The sequence below is a fragment of the Poecilia reticulata genome, linkage group LG22 (assembly GCF_000633615.1).
Source record: "Poecilia reticulata strain Guanapo linkage group LG22, Guppy_female_1.0+MT, whole genome shotgun sequence".
Lineage (NCBI taxonomy): Eukaryota > Metazoa > Chordata > Actinopteri > Cyprinodontiformes > Poeciliidae > Poecilia > Poecilia reticulata.
In genome coordinates this window covers 3,881,318-3,899,735 of record NC_024352.1, presented here as the reverse complement: position 1 = coordinate 3,899,735, position 18,418 = coordinate 3,881,318, and the positions used below count along the sequence as shown (strand labels likewise).

The window sequence follows — 18,418 nt, the reverse complement described above, 5'->3', positions numbered from 1 at the left end:
GTGTGTGTGTGTGTGTGTGTGTGTGTGTGTGTGTGTGTGTGTGCGTGTGGGTGTGTGTTACTTTTCTTTTTTTGGACTGAGTGTGTGTGGCTTACTGCAATGCCAAGAAAACAATGTGTTCAGACTCCTTGGAGGGTTGTCCCACACCGAGAGGGAGTAACGAGTCGCTAACACTACAGGGAGATCGGGGGGTGAGCGGGGGAGTCAGGAAGCCTCAGAGTTTCTTCATTTGGAGGTGGAGGTGGAGATGATGTGCGAGTGCCTGGATGTGGGGAGAGTGTTTGTCTTTGCAAGCTGAGGACGGTGGAAGTCTGCGCTCCACGCACACCCGCTCAATTACTGTCTGTCTGATAGGTTTTTAGGAACCTTCTGTTTGCTTTCTCAGAGGATACGTCTGCGTCTCTCAACACCGAATATCTCCCTCAGTCTGGTTGCAATTACTCTGTGAAGCCTATGCCAGTGTTTGAAAGCAGGAGCCAAAACACTGTGTGTCAGAAATGCATCAGAACACCGCAGGCATTGTGATAAAAGCACATGTAGCAGATCTGATGCCGAGATTGTAATTCGGCAGTGATTGACGTCCCACCTGAAGTAAGAAAGCGTCACTTCGGCTGTTGCAGGGTGGGAGACTGGGGGGTTCGGATTACTTTTTAATTATTATCTCATCCACGCCTGATGGAGCACACACACGGACAGAAGTCCTGGCATTCAGATGGTAATTAGCTCTTCTTTCCCCTCCGGAGTTTGGAAAAGTAAAAGAGACGTCTGATGACCGGTCAGCCACCTCCCCAGCTTTTGTCCAGGGAAACACGCACACGCACACACACACACACACGCACACACACACACACACACACACACACACACACACAGAGACCAGTAAAGGGAGTGAGCGTACCATGCCTCAGTGCTCTCACCCTCCTCATCCTCACAGATGGGACAAAGAGCGCGTCTGACTGGCTGCACTCCCTTTGTCCAGCGTCTCCTCAATACAACTCAATAAATCGACCCTGACAGGTTTCCAAACTCCCAGGATCGCGCAATTCAGATGAACCCTCGCATTGTTTCGGAGGCAAAGGAGATAAGTTTTGTTCGGACCATCGGAGAGCTTCAGGCTCCACTTCTAATGCTTTTTCAATTTCTGTCAAGCCGTGTTTTTCTCTGCGACGCTGTTATGAACTGAACAACATCCCTTTGTAAACCAAGCGGGGCTTGAAATTGGATGAAAACGGGATTGGATTAGAACTTTGTCCGCAGGTGCCTGTAAGCTTCCAACAGTAACAAATGACCGTTTTCCATACTGAGCCACAGGTCAGCCACATTGGAAGGTAGAGCGTCTGCTCTATCCCGTTAAATCGCAATAAAATACATTGAAGTTTGTGGTTGTATGTTTGGCCATTTTCATCCTACCCAATTCCGCTGGATTCCCATCGCTAAGCTGTTTACAGCGCACACAATTGCCAGTAAACTTCATCAAGTTGGCATATTACATATGTCACGACTAAACATTAGTGATTGAGTAAAATCATTGTAGACTTTGACAGAGTCCACGCCTCCAGGGAACAATCGTTTCTCAATAGCCGATGGTCCAGTTCCTCTGGACGAAGCGACGCTTAGAACAATAGACTGGTTGCCCCTCGGCTAGTTGTGACTACTTTTGCACAAATGTGTGTCCGAATTTGCAAAAATAAAGCTGAAACTTTGAAGAGCCAACTCATGTTTCCTTCTTTTTCCATTGTTGTTTTGGAGGATCTTTTGGAATCCAGAATCTCCCATTTGTTTCTGGCAGAGTGCATAGCTCATCCAAGCTGTATCACTTTCAGAACAGGGCAGGGGAGCAAGCTCTCCCCTCTGCACCATTTTTTTGCAATTATAGTAACATGTATGTGTACATTCCCAAAGGGTCTTTCCTCAAAATGTTATAGGATCTAAGAATACTAAAGAAAACAGGAGCAGAAAACGACCAGTGGGCCTGTTTAGCATTTTTCTCTTAAGTCCTTTCAGCTCTGTGGGAATTCCTTTATTGTCTGTAACGATATTTTGTGTTTGGACCCACAGAAGCTCCTTTTTGGACCAAGCCTGAACGGATGGACAAGAAGCTCCTGGCCGTCCCCGCAGCCAACACCGTCAAGTTCCGCTGCGCCGCCGACGGAAACCCGATGCCAACCATCCACTGGCTCAAGAACGGCAAGGAGTTCAAGGGCGAGCAGAGAATGGGAGGCATCAAGGTGAGAGGAAGAGCATGTTGACACCTAAAAGGGTAGAGGAGTTCAGGATTAGATTCAAACCTTCACACTCGGAACTCTGCCAGCCAGAGGTCGCAATCTCCACCCCTTAAGGTGCTGCCAGAGTGTCCCGTAGCAAGGCATGTTAATCCCACTGGGAGGATAGTTACGCTGCTGGCCATCCATCTGTAGGGTTAGCGCCGGGATTGGTCCTTGACGTGAGTTTCCGTAACTAAAGGAGCGTAAACCTTGAGTAGTGATAGAACGGCGTGCCCGGCGGATCTTCTCACGGTGTATAAATGTCTTGAAAGATGCCACGGAGGCATACTCTACCAACTAACGACCAAAATAAGTTTAATAGTAGTGGTGGTGGGGGCCAAACTGCAGTCCTGAAACCAGACACATGCGTGCTCGCATGATAGTCCAGCGCTGACAGTGAAGCGCTGCAGCAAACAGCTGCTGTGTTCAGTTTTGTTATCAGAATCACTTGAAGCTGAGCTCTCTGTCACAGCCTTAGGTTTGTTTAGCTAATAACTAATAACTAAATATGTACGGTAATATTGGAACTCATTAGTATTTGGTTTGAAAAGTCCTGCCAAACATTTTTCAACTGGTCAGAGTTACTCTTACTTTGCTCTCTATTGAATAATCTTTACAGCAGATTTTGATCCTTGGAGACATTAACAACAGGATGTTGTTTTACACCAGATAAATCTGTATTTTGAAGAATATCATGGGAAAACTGGCATTAAAATGTCACTTTGTGGTTGTAAATTAGTGTCTTCTAATGTCTCAACAGAGAAGCACTGAAACATATTTCTTCCCAAGTGGAACTTTGGCCTATAAAGAGTTAAATGTAATGAGATCCTGCAGCTATTAACAGTTTACCAGAGATTTCCAACATCTGCTCCCAGCAGACCAACAGCAGTTGTCTCCCCCACTCTCTGTTCTTCTATCTATCTATCTCCCCCCCACCTCACACACGCACACACACATTCACCAACCCGCACAGATTCACACACACCTGTCAGCAGCCCTCAGGACACCCTAACTTGGACTGAAGTGGCTCCCCGACAGCAGCTTTTAGCGTCTGTAGTGTACATGATGATTTGCTGTTGATAAGGTTGGTTCCACATTGTTAGCAGCAGATTAATCCCCAACTGACTGCTCAGAGTACAACATGTTTATTCCACCTGTTTGTCTGATCTTCAACTTGTCCATTGAACTCCTGTGAAAGTCCTTATATGGGGAACATTTACATCAGTTCTACTTAAAAAAATATTTGAGTGTTTCTTGTGAATTAAGAACAATTTGTATTAATTACCTTTTTTTTTTCTTTTTTTTTTTTTAGTAAAAGCCTTGTGATACCTCCCCTGCTCCAGCAGGTGGTGATAACTTAGAAAACGCATCAAAATTCTAATTTGATTCTGAAAAGTCTAAAGCGGTTCTAGTCTAAAGATTTTTTCCCAAAAAGTTGCACCTTTTGCTTTTTTTTTCTTGCTAACATTAGCGTATTGACACGTTGCTTTTCCCATTTAATTACTCACTTACCTACTATTCTATTTGGTATATTTAAGCTGCTTTAGTTCTCCTTAGCCGCAATTTAAATTTAGATCGTCAGGGGAGATTGATGACTTATTAAGATGTTCCTCTCTTATTGAACATGGTAGAAAAAGTGCAACATCTTCCTTTATGTCTGTGTTGGTTAATGAAGACGTTCTCCCATGTGTCTTCATTGAGTAATATTCACGTGCTCCGTCCCTCCCTTCTGTCCCAGAACGGTTTTAGGATCCAGTTAGTGATCACCATGCGGGCAGTGATTGCTCTCACAGAGGTGAAGGGAGAGGTCATGGCACTGGGTGACAGGCCAGTCAGGCTTCGGGGTCGTCAGGCGTAACAGCTTGAACCCATCTGTATTTCAGACCTCTGACCACATCACCGCCTCATTAATATCTTTATTTTCTCTGCATTTTAGTGTCTTTGATATTATCAACACTTGATTTTTTTTGTCATCCAAAATGGTTTTTTTTTTCTTCTTTCTACCGCACAGGTCATTATACTGTGACTTAATATTTAAACAAACATCTCGTCTGTTGCCAATGGTAACATCACTCACTAGACCTTAAGTTTAATTCAAAGAAATTCAAATAAAAATGCATCAGTTGGTTAACATTATTTATTTTTTGTTAAATCTTCCAGTCTTTCACAAATCGGAAACTTTTAATGTCCAAAAATATATCTTTTCAAGACTTTTTTAAAATCAAAATTTATGCTGATTAAATAGTATTTCAATAACTGTCAGTGAAACCATATTTTTACAAATTCAAATCCTCATTCAGCCCGCCCTCCCCCCATTTACTGTAGTACCTCTAAATAAAAACAACTGATTACATTCAGAAGTCACCTAATTAGTAAATATAATCCATCTGTGTGTAATTTGATTCCTACGGAACCATTTAACTGCCAGAGTTTGGAAATAAATTCAGGAGCAGTGCCTCATTTAAAAGAGAAAACTTTCTCATCATAATGAGATGCAAAACACAGTATAGAGAGATGCATAATTTTGTTCAAATCAAAATATCTCCCCTTTAAATATGAAAGATCCTAACATTAAAACTTTAACACGTCTTGGGATTTTTAGAAGCTGTCTCGAGGAAACCGGGTGTCTTTATACCTTTTAACAAGTCGCAGTCTGTCAGAAGAGTATGTTTTTTAAATACCTGGTAAAAACGAGAAAGTTTCTCATAACGATGAGATTTGCATATCATCATAACGAGAACGATACCTCGCTTGAATTTCTTTCTGAGCTCTGCCAGCTAGATGCTTCCGTAGCTTTCAATTATGGAAATGGAATGAATAAACACAGAAATAAAGACATGAAGTATTTCAAACAGATTGAATTGTCTCCACATCAGTGTTAGCGATGGACAGATGTGGACAGCGTTCCGTAACCCCATATCACCCCGTCTTCCATGTGGAGGTGATGGGTTCATGTGGGGCGGGGGGCGCAGAAGCCATGGGGGCGGGGCCTTGGCTCTGTCACCACAACAATGGCATTCTAAAGACTCTATTCCCATCGGGGTCCTGAAGGTGAAGCCATCTTCCTGCTGCATCCATTCTGACTTGACAACATCATCTTGGTCCTGACAGCCAGGGGTCATTTTAGCTGAATGAATCTCAGCCATGCTGGTTTTGAAGACCGCTTTACTCTTCACGTGAGGTGCGTGTTTAAGGGGCAGCTAACCAACCCGTGCCGTAGTTCTAATCATTGTCCCAGTTCTATTTGACTTATTGCTAGCTACATCAGGCGGTTGGGCCCGCTTCGAGCAATTAAACTTTTTTGATGCAAGTCCGTCAGATGGTTAACTAGCAGGCATAATTTCAGTCAGATAGCAGCTCGCTCACTGCCAGATTGTCAGCTCTATTGTAAGATTCAACCAAGCCTGCAGCAATAAGCAATAAATTAAAATGAGCAAAACTGATGGACCGATATGGACTTTGAATTTTATCATGATATTTTGTGGGTCTGTTGTGATGACTGTAAAAATTGTGATGAAAAAATATTTATTATGTATTTTTTACATGACTGCATGGCACAGCAATAATAGCTCCTCTTGAAAAGAAGCCATCTACAATTACTTTTTAAATAAATTTGAATTAATGAGTTACAACAACTTTTAATTTCCCTTTGGGATCAATAAAGTATTTTTGAATTTGAAAATATTTCAAAAGAAAAGAAAATATACTATAAGAAATATTGGGACAGTTTAGTCAATGAAAACATAAAAAAAAAAAACGTATAAACTTGATACCCAGATTAATTTTTTCAGCTGCAGTGTTCAAAAACAAAAATAGGAGATGGTTAAAAAGCTGCTGGAAAAATGCTGACGTTGTCAAATGGTTATTTTCCGCTTTAATAAGAAAGTACAACTTCAGAATAATCAGTTGTTTCTCATCCACCAGGTCCACGTTTTGCTCTGAAGCATACATTTTATTATTCCTCTCACACTCTCGATGCGTCTTTTGAGGCATTTAAGTCAATTTTCAAGCACTTTAAAGTTGTTGTTAATAAGATGTGTACGTCATTTATTAAAACTCAGATTCCAGCTCCGTTCCGCTTCCTGGCAACTGTGGAGCTCTCCAAGGCCAGGGCCTGAAGGTCAAAGTTTAACCCTCTATTGAGCTGTCAGATGGACATGGCAGGAGATAGGCGTGCCATCAGCCCTTTTAGCCATCTTTTATCTTCCAACACATAAAGCTGCTGTTTGGCGGAAGCGGGGGTTTCATTGTGTTGCTGATGCCGTTATTAGTTAGAGGTGCGGGGGGGTTTCTTCCGTCCAGAATTTTCACTCTCTGTTTTGACAGCTTTCCAAAGCAGGGGCTTTTAATCTGCCTCCACTGTTACTTTTTAAGACTTTAAGCACTTCAAAATCCTCCAGTTTCCACTACAGTTTTTAGCTCAGCCTCCACTAGAATTACTTTGCTTGTGAGATTATTTTTAGACCCTTTTTTTTTTTCCTCCTCAACTCCTCATCTAATTTTAGACCTCCCGTTGCCACAAAGCTCACTTTCCTTACCTGTTTTTTTTTTTTTATTATTATTATTAAAACGCACTATGGCTTTGAAAGGCAGGACTCGCCGTTAACGGGGTTCGATTTTGTCACTTTCACACATCCTGTTTTACAACCCCATCCTCGTCGTCGTCGTTGATGCGAGTGTCAAGCTGAGCCAAAGTCAGGCAGCAGACGAACAAAACTTTCCCAGTTTTAATAGTGAGCCCCGAAGGGCAGCGTCTTCCTGCTTCCACCCTCTCTGCGGGTCAAATTAGACGGTAGCGCGGATCCGGGCCGCTGGTCCGCTCTGACACACTCATAAATTCTGCTAACTGGCCCCCACTTGTTCTGACAGGGCTATTTTGCGAGGTGAAGACAGAGGGTTTGGACTATAAAGGGGAGCGGCGCTTCCTGTGTTTTCTCAAACAACTACTAACACCACCAAAACATTTCTATTTTTTTTTTATTTTTTAACGTCTATCAAGGATAATTCACTTTGTCTGTTGAAATACATGAAATAACCAGCTGCTGGGATGAGCTAACTAAAGAGTACTTCAGTGTCTTCCTCTGTATTGGAAACAACAAAATCTTTGTCTCAGGATGCACAGATTCACTTCTTTCCACTTCCGATACCGATACCTATTTGAGGTTTAGTGTCGGCCGATCACCTACAGAAAAACAGCTGAACTGAACTCACTACAAATGTTTCTTTTTTTAAACAGAGACATTAATGTGCTGGATTGCAACTGTAATCCAGTACATTACATTTGGTGTAACTGCACTAGTACAGCTCACTGAAATACAAGCTCGTGAAGCTAGCTTCACGAGCTTGGTCAAATGTGTAAAAACACCTTTAATTTGTTCAGTCAGTATAATTAGTAGAACAGCCAATGGAAAATAAATAATAAAGAAACTGAAACTGACAAAAACAATAAGTTGACTAGTTTGGTCAAACATAAAAAATAAACTGTAACAAACCTTTCAAATTGTTCATAAAGTGCAAATAGAAATTCTAAAAAGAAACAATAAAGCATGACGTTGCTCAGAGCACAAAGCATAGAATTGGACTGAATAGATCTGTCCGTGTGGATTTTGCACAGTTACAGATACCTGATCTAGAATTTTTTCCAGTATCGGTACTGGTATAGGTCTTAATGTTGGATCAGTGCATCTCTAGTTTTGTCTTCTTTCGATGCAAGCGGTTTCTTGCAGTGTGACCCCCCCACGCCCCCCCCGTCCATTCCCATGGCTGGCGCTGCTCCCTACAGCCGCGGCCAAAGCCCCTAAAACCTTTAAAGCCTCGTATGACTGGAACATAAGCTGCTTAATAATTTAATTCTGCTTGGAATCTGGCATGATTGAAATGGATGGGATTATCACGTTTGGGGACTAATGCTACAGGTTCACCAGGGGTTAGCCAATGTAACATGTTAATAAAAGCCGTATAGAAAATAATTAAAGTGACCAATGAAAGGCAGAGGAATGTCAACGCTCAGTCACTGAGAGTTCATATTTAATCAACAGCAGAAATTCAATTTCAGAAAGGGAGAGCTGGATACAGTGTCTCGCCATGGCAAACTTTTTTTTGGTATTTTTTGGGAGAATTTTATGTCATACACCAGCACAAGGATGTTTTGAGTTTTTTTTAATGAATGAATATCTGAAAAGTGGGGCATTCACTTGAGTCCCTACTAGAGATCCATCAATCCGGTTATTGAATAAATTGATACTTGAGCTCAACATGAAAGATATTTGTTGTTATTTAGGTTATTCAACCATCAGATTGGTGCAGTGTTATTCTGCTCAATCTTTCCAGTGTTTCAGAAACTCTGATCATTGATGGAACGTCTTTAGAAATGTGGACTGTGGACGCTGACATTAGCCCTGGGGACGTCTGTGCTGCTGCTACACGTTTTGCATTGAGATGCTATTTTAGGCTTGAATAGCTTTGCTGACAGGCTAACTGCTTTTAGCACAACTTGAACACAACAATCGTCTTTTCCAGAGTCCAATTAGAAAGATTTTTGAAGAAGAAATTAACCYGCAATGGACAAAGAGAAGCGGCTTTGCCATCCATCGTTGCAGATATTGCTTGTACGTCAGATTTACAGGCCTACCAAAAACGCACAGACAAAAAGGTTCCCACTGGAACTTCTGAATGCAACTGGATGGTTTTACTTAAGAGGGGGCTGTGTAGAAATGGAAGCAACACTTTTCAGGTTTTTATTTGTAAACGTTTTTGAACAAATCCTCCCACTGTGTCCTATCACTACCCAGTATGAACTAATTTATGTTGCTCTATCACTTACAATCTCAACAAAGTACACATAATATGCAAAAAGCTACGGAGGTATAGATGCTTTTGCAGGACGTTGCGCATCATGAAATGCCACATTTAAAAACAAAACATGAGTTCAGATTTTTTACAAAGTCCATCAAAAACTTAACATTTGAAATGAAACGTTAGCACATCAGAGTCCCAGAAGTAGAGCGAGAGTGGTAAATGTATGGAGTAGCTGTGATTATAGTCTCCCTGGTTCTGTTGGTGGTCCTGGCTTTCACTGAATATCAGCTCCAGCTCATATTTTACCACATTTTAGCCTCCTCCCTTCTCATGCACCAACTTTTTTTTTTTTCCCTCCCCTCAGCGACCACAGCACAAGGCGTCACTCATCTGCTCATGAGAGCAGCCATTGACTTGAGTTTGACTCCTCATCTCAGAGAGGGGATAGACGGGGTGGAGCCAGCCATTCCACAGAAAAACCATTTGCCAACGCCGAGCGGGCGGCCTGGTTTATGTTACCACGCAACTGCGAGAAGAAGAAGATGAAAAAAAAAGCACACTCAGGCATAATATTTACACTGTTGCTTTATTTTCCGAATGCACCTCCAAGAGAGAGGGTGAAGAAGTGTGTGCTCCAGAGGGAAGAAGAAGAAGAAGAAAGGGCGGTGGGAGGGATTCGTTGCCTGCAAATGCGACGCTTATATCTGTTCGGTTCCCCCCATAAACCGTGTTTGTGAAAACATTTCCCTACGCAGGTGAGGTGAAGTGTTCCACCCTGAAAAGGCACCTTGTTGACATCACTCATTAGAAATTCTGACCTCTTAAAGTGAAGTTCACCCTGCGGCACCCGTTTCCCCCCGTTAAGCGGCGCGGGTCGCCCCCGCCGGCCCGTGGAGACGCCGCCTGTCGACGCGTAGCCGCTCCTCTGCTAACTCCCTCCCCTTCGCTTTGCCTTCTGAGCCTGTCAACTTAGTATCTGTCTGTCGTGCCTTCCAGCCGCACCTGGTTTGAATTACCGCGCAAAATTTAGCTTTCGAGTCTCCAGCGATGGATTGCTCTTGAGTGGTACAGTGGAATCAATTTTGGAGGTGCAAAAAGAAGAAAAAGTCTGTCAGCCCTCACAGCCATTTGCAGACATTTGCTTTGCTGAACACTCACCTGTAAAAGTAACCCAGTGTGAAAATGGCTTCTGTTGATGAAGGATGATAATTTAACTTTCATTGTTTATGAATTTTAGCTTTGTCATCAAGTTGAGAATTAGAGTGATCCACAATAAAGTGAAAAATCTAGTGTGTATCTTTCTGTTATGCATGTTCCTTAGCTGGTGTTGATTTGATTACGTTTTATGCAGATGATAATCTGTTGTACTTGTATATGTCAAACAAATTCTGGCATTGTAGAGTTCAGTTTGTAACGCTCGCACCTGCTTGTATTATTATCGCTTCTTAAACTCACCACAATATCTCCTTAGATGTTTTCAAATGGACTTTGGCTCTCTAACTTAAACCATGTTGTAATTAAGCCTGTCGCAATTAGTCAGTTAATTGGATGATAAATTAAATTAGCTGGATGACTTTCATCCAGATTAATATTTTTTGAAGGAAGATTTGGCTTACAGAGACTTAATAATCCATTTTATTAATTTGGTGGTTTTCATTTCTGTTTTATTTATTGTTTTTGGTTTTATTTTTTGGATAATTAAAATACCTTCCAGTTCCAGTGTGAAATTAGAGTTTATCGGTCTTTGGGAGGACAAACTTGCATTATTACGTCATTCTCTTTGAAAATGACCTCAAAACAATATCCTGTATCGCAATAATCACTGGCACAATTTATCGTCCAGGAATCTTTGTTATCGTGACAGTCCTGGTAGTAATGACGCATTCCTTCTGTCTTCAGCTAAGACACCAGCAGTGGAGTTTGGTGATGGAAAGCGCCGTGCCGTCGGACCGAGGAAACTACACCTGCGTGGTGCAGAACAAGTACGGCACCATCAGTCACACCTACCAGCTGGATGTTTTAGGTAAGCATTTACTGTCACTTTAACTCGTAAAAGCTAAAAGTTATCCTTCTGTCGCTCACTTTCAGCTGCCGTTATTCATTTTTTTTATTACGTTTTATGCCGGTGATATTCAGTTGTGAGTGTTTGTAAGCAACAGCAGTATGAAAAGTGAGCCTCTTGTGTTGACCGTTATTAAAGTTGCAGTAAAACTGAAACAGAAATCACAGCTCCACCTACAACAATATGAACTAAGTCTACACGGAGAGTTAAAAGGGACAAAATTTTATTTAAAAATTTATCACTAAATCATTAGCAGCAATATAAAATCAATAAGTACATTATTAAGTAATGTGAAGTAAATAAATGTTTAAATATTCAACTAACCTGCTGAACGCAGCTAGCTTAGCATAGTTTTTTGAACATCTTGGCGGATCTTCTAACAGAGGGAGTAGAAATGGCTGTATGATTTCACATTGATGCTGAGTGAGTAGAACTTCAACTTTATCCTCCAGGTAGTCTGAATGGCCATCTCCTTCTTCTGTCTCGTCTGCTAACTGTAAAATGTCATTGAAAAGCTCATGAAAATCCTCCATTAAAATTAAACTAAGCTAGCGGAGTTCAGCAGATCAATGTTGGCACCGCCCACAGCACCTCCCCTTGACTTTATGGCAGAGTTTCACAGATAAAATGACTTCACGGTAACTGCAGGAACAGGAACAATGAAATAATTAAATTATCTAATTAGATAGTTTGCATGTTTTATTTTGTTCCTATAACTTTTTTAATGTAAACAATTTTTTTCTAAATCTTAGGTGTAATGATTTAATGACATATTTCATAAATTAATTTTACAGTAAATAAATGATTAAAATATTTTGTCAAACATTTATTTATTTCATTGTACATGTAATAGTTTTTTTTATTCTTTTTTTACATTTTGTCCTGTTTAACCCTCCATAAGTCTGTATATTATCTGTATGTCCAACATGTTCAGTTTTTGGAACTTGTAAAATTCATCTTACTTTGACGTTTACAGTGTGAGGAATGTTTCTAAACTCAGACCTGTTTTGCTGTCTATTAAACTAGACAAAATTGCTCATGTTATTTTCATGCTTAGTCTTGTTTACTGGCCTAAACAAAGCTTTCGCTTAAACCTTTACAAGTCCTTTAAAATTCTGCGGCCAGGTTATGAGCTAGTTCTAACAAGAGCTCATTCCACTCCTGCTTTGTCTGCGTTTCACTGTTTTCCTGTTGCGCTCAGAATTCATTTTAAATTGCGGTGTCTCACATAAATATTCAGGGAATAATTTATCTGTCTGATCTGGTTTTTTAAAAAAAAAAAAAGCCTTACTGTCTATGCTTCCCTCAGAGCGCTCGCCCCACCGGCCGATCCTCCAGGCTGGCCTGCCAGCCAATCAGACGGTGGTGGTGGGCAGCGACGTGGAGTTCCACTGTAAGGTTTACAGTGACGCCCAGCCGCACATCCAGTGGCTCAAACACATCGAGGTGAACGGCAGCCGCTACGGCCCTGACGGCGCCCCCTACGTCAACGTCCTGAAGGTGGGTTTGGAGCCACACACCGTGGTGGGTTTACGTCTTAATGAGCCAGCCTGGAGCCAGGCTCGGCGCGAGATAATTTTACACGTAGTTAATCTTTCCTAAATGTCGTGTTTAATGAGCCTTTGCAGAAGCGGGGGCCACGGGGCTTCCTTCACGGCTCTTAATTGAAGAGCTCGTTTCTCGAACAGTGAAGCATCGTTACAACACACTGGAGCATGTGGAAGTGTAGAGCCATTAAGCTAATGATATCACTGCAAATCAAAGCCGATTTCTGCTCTTACTGCGAGCGTGGCATGTGATGAAGCATCTTGTTGCTATTTTGGAAGAGTTTTCCACCCATGAAATAAATTCATCACTAGCTGCGTCTCCATTACAAATGTGTGCAAATCCTTGTCTATATTCCGCTGATGTTGGAAATAAAAATAATTTTGCAATTACGGTGATTCCTTTGATAACAAATTAAATTAAAATCATGTGAATAAATTTAATTAAAACTCATGGCAGCTACATGAGATGCTCATAATTCAGCCATCAGAGGAGATGTTGGGGTCTCATTCAGGCATTGCAGTGACAAGCCCCTTATACGTGGGAGCGGCTACGTATGCAGCCTTTTGGGGAAATTGTTGTCGGCCATTTTACAGAAGAGCTATAAACTCAACAAGTTGGACTTATTGCTGTACCGATTACAGTTTTCTGGCCAATAGTGGATTACCGATCTTTAAAAAGCCTGACCTGCCGATGGCCGACACCATGTTTACCCATGTTTTTTGTCTGAAATCCTGCTAAAGATAGCATGAAAGTTGCTGAGTTGGTAACAGTAGGATGACTATAGTTAACTGATAAAATCAGTGGATAAGATCGGCTTCACATGTAAGCGTAGTCCAATCACYGATCACCCAAAATGATGGAAATCAGCGCCAATGAATCAGCCCAAGTTGGAATGACACACAACTTTTTATGATCTGTGATGCTGTGAGAAAAAAAACCCAACAAAAACAAACCATGATCCTCCTGCTACTTCCTGATGTTTTCTTTGACTTTTCCACCAGTTGTAACATCTGAATAAAGTGTTTCCATTGCAGTTTTGTGAAGTAATCCAATTTTGATATGCGCAAAGAAAAACCATTTCATCATAGTGTCACTTTTTTTTAACAAAACATACGTTTTTTTCAAAATTGGCATGTTTCCATTAAGTAAATGTGATTTCCTACTTTCAAGTTGGACAAATTTTTGGCAAATGTCACCAGGCTGGGAATTGAACCTGCGACCACCAGCATGAGGACTAAGGCCTCATTACAGGGGTTGTGCTTTGCCCTTCCACCACCACAGCACCAAGTTGGACAATTTTATGCTTAATGAAAACACAACTACTGAAAGAAGCAACTTCACCTGGAATCCACCATTAACATTGTTTTTTTTTTGTTTGTTTTTTTTGTTTTCTGGTTGATGAGGGGAAGACTCCCGTCGCAAACCAACAGAGCTTTTGCACCCTCAAGCTTTTTTTTTTTTCTTTTTTTGTCCCTCTGGAGAGAAGGAATAAAAACAAACATCTGGTTTGGACTAAGTTAACTGCTGTGGTGGCGGCAAACGCAGGGAGGGAGACGGGCTCAGCTAACCGCCGCTGCCGTCAGATGTGCTGCGTCGCGTGGTTTGAGGAGGAGGAGAGAATGAGAGAGCAAAGAGGCACCCAAAAAAAGCCATGGAAAAAATGAGTGGGGGATTTGAAGGAAGGGCAAAGTCAGCAGGGAGAGAGAGAGAGAACGTGTGACAGAGTGCCGGGGTTAGATGAAGGCTTGTGTGAGAAAAAAAAAAAGGAGGCAGAAAAGGGGTATTAAGACCAAAGAGTTGGAGATAGAAACAGAGAATGGAAGGAAGGAATAAGAGGGAAGGAAGGTCACGGAGCTGTTTTCCCTGGATCTGTCTTCATACATCTTTCTGCAACGACACGAAAAAAGAAAAACAGCAACATTAAAGACGGAAAGACTTTCTTCAGCTGCAGTCATCTATTATCCTGCTTATGTGTCAAAAAAATTGTCTCACCTACGATTCCTCTAAGGAATTTGTCATAGCAGCACAGCAGGTCGCCAAAACACTATTTTTGGGGGGATTTTTTACAAGACAGAGACGGGGTCAAATTTTATCAATTCAATTCAGTTTATTTGCATAGCGACAATTCTCAAAAAATGTCGTCTCGAGACGCTTTACAAATGAAGTCATTTCAAACAGTACAGTAAATTCTGTTTATTTTTCAAATGAAACTTTCCATATTCACTCGTTGCTGAAGATGTAGCAACGGTAAACAATCGCTTGTGTTGTGTTGGTGTCTTGTGTTGGTACAAGACACCGTCTGCTACAACCAACTGGAGGTTTGAGAAAACAAGAAATGATGGAAGAGAACGTTCTATGTGAAAGAAAAGTTAAAAGTTAATAGTCACCCTACTGTTACCAGTTCAGCAACTTTATTCCTATATTTAGCAACATTTCAGACAAAAAATCAGGCAAAATTGGTATTTGGAGGTCAGATTTTTTAAATATCTGTAATGGGGATCGGCCAGAAAAATGCAATTGTTGCACGTTTTTTTTTTTGTTTGTTTGTTTGTTTGTTTGGTTTTTAATACTACATTTTTACATTTTATGTGTTCACACAGGATGAAATTGGTTAAAAATTATATTTTTTCATTGTATTAAAACAAATGTTTGTAATTTTAAGCAAAAACTTGTACCATGATTTCATTGCTATCACTTAAAACAGAGCAACAACAAGCAGCTGCATTTATTTAGCAAGCTGCTTATCCCACCTGGTCTTTTTATCCTCCCTTTATTCAACCATGATTGCAGCTGGTTATTCTTTCACCGTCCGTTTTAGCACAGCAACTTAATTGTTTTAAATTTTAATAGAGAAAAAAAAATCCAGTGTAAGACATGTTAGTATATAAATCATCCAGCAGACTCTGGGAGAGTGTGTGAAAAACCGATGACTTTAATTTAAAAAAAACGAGATGAAATGGGGAGATGAATGGGCAGAGAGATGGAGTGTGAAGGGGAGGAAGAGGAGGAGTGGGGGGAACGGCTCCGTCGGCCCAGACTGAGGCTCCAAGCTCTATTTTCGACCGCCGCATAATTGAAACAGTATTTACAGAAACTTGTGTGTGCCTCTCTGAGGACTCACCACAGCTCATTCAGACATGATATGCTCTCTCATGTGTGGCATTTAAACGCAGCTCGGGGTGGGAGGAGTGTCTCTTTCTCTGTTTTTTTTTTTTTGTTGTTGTTGTTTTTTGGGGGAGAGGGGGGGAGAATTGATCTTTGGTGCCTGGAAAAAACTTAACGTCGAGGCGAAGAAAAGGAGTCAAACACTAGATGTTCATTTAGCTACTTTAAAATCTGATTTGCTTTCCTTTTTATGTGCTGTTTAATAATTTAGCCCATCTAGGGCAGCTAGTAGTTGGTATGCATTCACAGATGCATAAGAGATTTAACACCAGAGATGTTCACACGTCAGTTCTTAAGACTGCAAGTGAAATTCACTTTTATTTCTACTGTACAGTCAACTCAGCTCATATATGAATAGAAAACACGAGGTTTTCTTGAGCTGCTGCTGTTTTTTTGTTGTTGTTTTTTTTACAGTAGCTGCTTTTCCATTAGAAATGTATGCAAAACTTTGTAAACAAAACTTTACCATTAAGTAAGAAGCACAATTAAAATCGCATGTGAATAAGTTTGTTCACATGGTAAGTCATTGAAAAACATTCAACGCCATCATCCTCCAACTGCTTCCTGTCGTCATCTTTGTGGTTTTTGCCAGTGGCAAAATCCAGTTGTTGATTATGTGACTCGTGTGCTGCAGAAAAAGTGATTCCATTGCAGTTTTGCTAAGTAAACCAATTTCGACTGAAAGCCATTTCACCGTTTGCCAAAACTTTTTATTGAAAAATGAGAGTTTATTTTTCTAATTTGCGGCATTTCCACTAAGTAAATCCATTGTCATAATTTCAGTTTGTGTAATTTTGTGGTTGAGGCAAACACAGCTACTGAAGGCTTCACAGACTTCGAAAAAATACTATTTCATAATTGCAGTGTTTCCATTAAATAAATGCTATGGAACTCACATGTGAATTAAGTTAGTTGATGGTATTAGTCTTTTAAAATCACAGTTCATTAAAACATTTTAAAACCAACTACTTCCTGCCATCATCATCTTTTTCTTTGTAGTTTGCGCCAGTGGCAACATTCAGTTGTTGTGACTCGTGTGGTGGAGAAAAAGTGTTTTGTGAAATAAATAACCACCTCATCCTTCTACCAAAACGTTTTGTTGAAAAAATAGTTGTTTTTTTCCCCCAAATTGACCTGTGTCCACCAAGTGACATGTTTATTTTCGACATGTCGAATTGCACAATTATATGGTCAATGGAAACGCAGCTACTGTGTTCTTGCAAGACTTTCCAAGACCTCACCGTGCCTCTCAATTTTCCCTTCGCAGAGTAATGTCAGTAAACACATCGTGGCTCGCAGTATTCTGAAACTGTCCAACGTGACAGAGAAAGACGCCGGGAAGTACTGGTGTCGTGCCTCAAACTTTGTAGGCATGTCGGAAAAAGCTTTCTGGCTAATGGTGCACAAACCAGGTAAATACTGAGCTGCTAGCAGGAACCGCCTTCACCGCATCTGACGCTATCCGCTGCCTGCAGGGTTCCTCTTGGTTGTGGGTCTGCTTGACTTGCTAATAGGACAAACACACACCAACACACACACACGCATTCCTCTTCTGGGATCAAGTAATCACATTTTGCTAGTGAGTAGCTATCATTCATTTTAACTCAGAGCGCCATGTTGACCCTGATCAATAGCAGACACAACATTGCGTTCTTAATTGCTGCCATGGCTTCAAAAGTCTCACTCTCACACACAAATGTGCCATAAATCTAAAACCTCACTGACCAAGCCTCCCTCAAACACACAGATTGCTATTGATTTCCCATGGAGGGCATTCTCCCGCAATATTAATGGCCTTTTATATCAGAGTATGCGGCACGGGGCTGTGATGGCGGCGCTCATTACCGAGGCACTTTTGACTGCTCCATGTTGCTGTAGCATTAGTCAAAGTAGGAAAAATTATAATTGAAGTGTTTTTATTTATTTATGTACTCATAATGCAGTTTTCTAAAAGCACAGTGTTTCAAACTAAGTTTTCAAGATTACTGAAGAGAAGTTTTATTTTTTTTTTTAAATACACAAATTGATTTGCTTATACATATCTGAACATAAATTGAGGCAGTAAAACAGCGTAGAGGTAGGAGGTGGTACACGACTGACTATCGGTGTAAAACACAGCATTTTCTGCCTGTAGTTCTTACTTAATAGACAAGTTGGCTTTGTCCCCACAGAATGATGCTGCTACCACCGTATGTCCCCATAGGAACTGTGTAGTAAGTTACAAGTCAGATAAATGGTACAGTAAATAAACATGTAAACACCTGTTAAAAACATACTTTTAAAGGTTCAAAAAATGGATCTGAATTTGTACAAAATGAAAGCACAAAGTTATCTCACAGCAGGTAAAATGTATAACCTTCATGCACTTCAGGAAATGTGAATTGTCCTTTTAGTGATGATTGTTATAATTGCTTCAAATTTAACAATGTTAAATATATAATTCATATAAATGAAATGTGGTTGCAAATTTGGGAATTTCTATGCAGCTATAGTCCTGGCAGAATGGGGACTGGACAATGAGAGCATTTTTAGTGGCTCAGTTTAAAATCACAAGCCTCTATTACAACTTTATCCTGTTCAA

At 40.8% G+C, this 18,418-nt stretch overlaps 1 protein-coding gene across 10 annotated transcripts in view; it reads left to right on the top strand.

Moving 5' to 3' along the window:
- The window catches only part of fgfr3 (fibroblast growth factor receptor 3), a 78,822-nt gene that overhangs the window by 42,306 nt on the left and 18,098 nt on the right, over window positions 1-18,418 (top strand). For 7 of the 10 annotated variants that reach the window (XM_008398788.2, XM_008398787.2, XM_008398786.2 and 4 more), the window contains exons 5-7: window positions 2,059-2,228; window positions 10,962-11,085; window positions 12,434-12,624. In XM_008398788.2, coding sequence (XP_008397010.1) covers window positions 2,059-2,228; window positions 10,962-11,085; window positions 12,434-12,624 — 485 coding nt within the window. Of the gene's footprint in view, window positions 1-2,058; window positions 2,229-10,961; window positions 11,086-12,433; window positions 12,625-17,104; window positions 17,250-18,418 lie in introns of all 10 variants that reach the window. The other 3 variants (XM_008398789.2, XM_008398785.2, XM_008398781.2) reach the window with 1 other exon arrangement.